Source organism: Egretta garzetta, unplaced genomic scaffold (assembly GCF_000687185.1).
Source record: "Egretta garzetta isolate BGI_Z169 unplaced genomic scaffold, ASM68718v1 scaffold697, whole genome shotgun sequence".
Lineage (NCBI taxonomy): Eukaryota > Metazoa > Chordata > Aves > Pelecaniformes > Ardeidae > Egretta > Egretta garzetta.
Genome location: NW_009260141.1, coordinates 23,087 through 24,076, shown reverse-complemented (window position 1 = coordinate 24,076; position 990 = coordinate 23,087). Strand labels below are relative to the sequence as shown.

Sequence of the window (990 nt, the reverse complement as noted above, 5' to 3'; positions counted from 1 at the left end):
CTCCGCAAAGGTAACTACGCGGGGCGGGTGGGGGCTGGAGCGCCCGTGTACCTGGCGGCCGTGCTGGAGTACCTGACGGCCGAGATCCTGGAGCTGGCGGGCAACGCGGCCCGCGACAACAAGAAGACGCGCATCATCCCCCGGCACCTGCAGCTGGCCATCCGCAACGACGAGGAGCTCAACAAGCTGCTGGGCAAGGTGACGATCGCGCAGGGCGGGGTGCTGCCCAACATCCAGGCCGTCCTGCTGCCCAAGAAGACCGACAGCCACAAGGCTAAAGCCAAGTGAGCTCGTCTAAGACTGATTAGGAAACAAAACGGACAAAAAAGGCTCTTTTCAGAGCCACCCACAACGGTCATGAAGGGTTGAGTCACTCTTTGCAAGTTCCATTTCTTGTGGTGAATGCTGGCAGAAACACGTAAGCAGCTTTTTCTTGGAATGCTTGCTTTAACTGTGTTGCTTTTTGTTCCTAAGTTCTTCATTGAGAGGTGGTTGTTCTATGAAGGTTTTATTGTATGTTACTTTTTTAAAACTTTAATAAAGGGTTTTAATATTTTTGCTTATTTTAGAATTATTTCTTGTTCTATTTTTAATAAACTATGCTTTGAGAAAGTCTAGACTTCTTGAAGGTGTCAGCAGTGGCAAGCGTGTTTTTTGTATGACAGTGGAGTAAGCATTGCATCTGCTTAAGTGAACTCCGGCTTTGCTGTGATTGCTGTGTGCAGTGTGTATTCGTAGTATAAGCCAAAGTCTGTATCGATCCAGATTACTTCTGTTCTGTTGGAGAGTATCAAGAGTAGTTGATCGCTGTTGCAACTCAGGGCAACGCAAAGGGGGGGGGGGGGGAATGAAAGCAAAGCTCTCAAACACAAAATAAAACCCCTAGGAAGTCACGCAGTCCCGGCAGTGATCCCGAACCAATTCTTTCGCAACAGGAGGGATGTTCCCTGCCTCAGGCCCCTGGCTGATTGCCATTCTTCATGGTGCTTT

The 990-nt window shown here is 49.2% G+C and overlaps 1 protein-coding gene across 1 annotated transcript in view; it reads left to right on the top strand.

Annotated features, from left to right (window-relative positions):
- Positions 1–453, top strand: part of LOC104128848 (histone H2A-IV) — a 12,526-nt gene extending 12,073 nt beyond the window's left edge. Inside the window, exon 3 of the mRNA XM_009641695.2 lies at positions 1–453. Coding sequence (XP_009639990.1) covers positions 1–288 — 288 coding nt within the window. The 3' untranslated portion in view covers positions 289–453.
- The last annotated feature ends 537 nt before the right edge of the window (positions 454–990 follow it).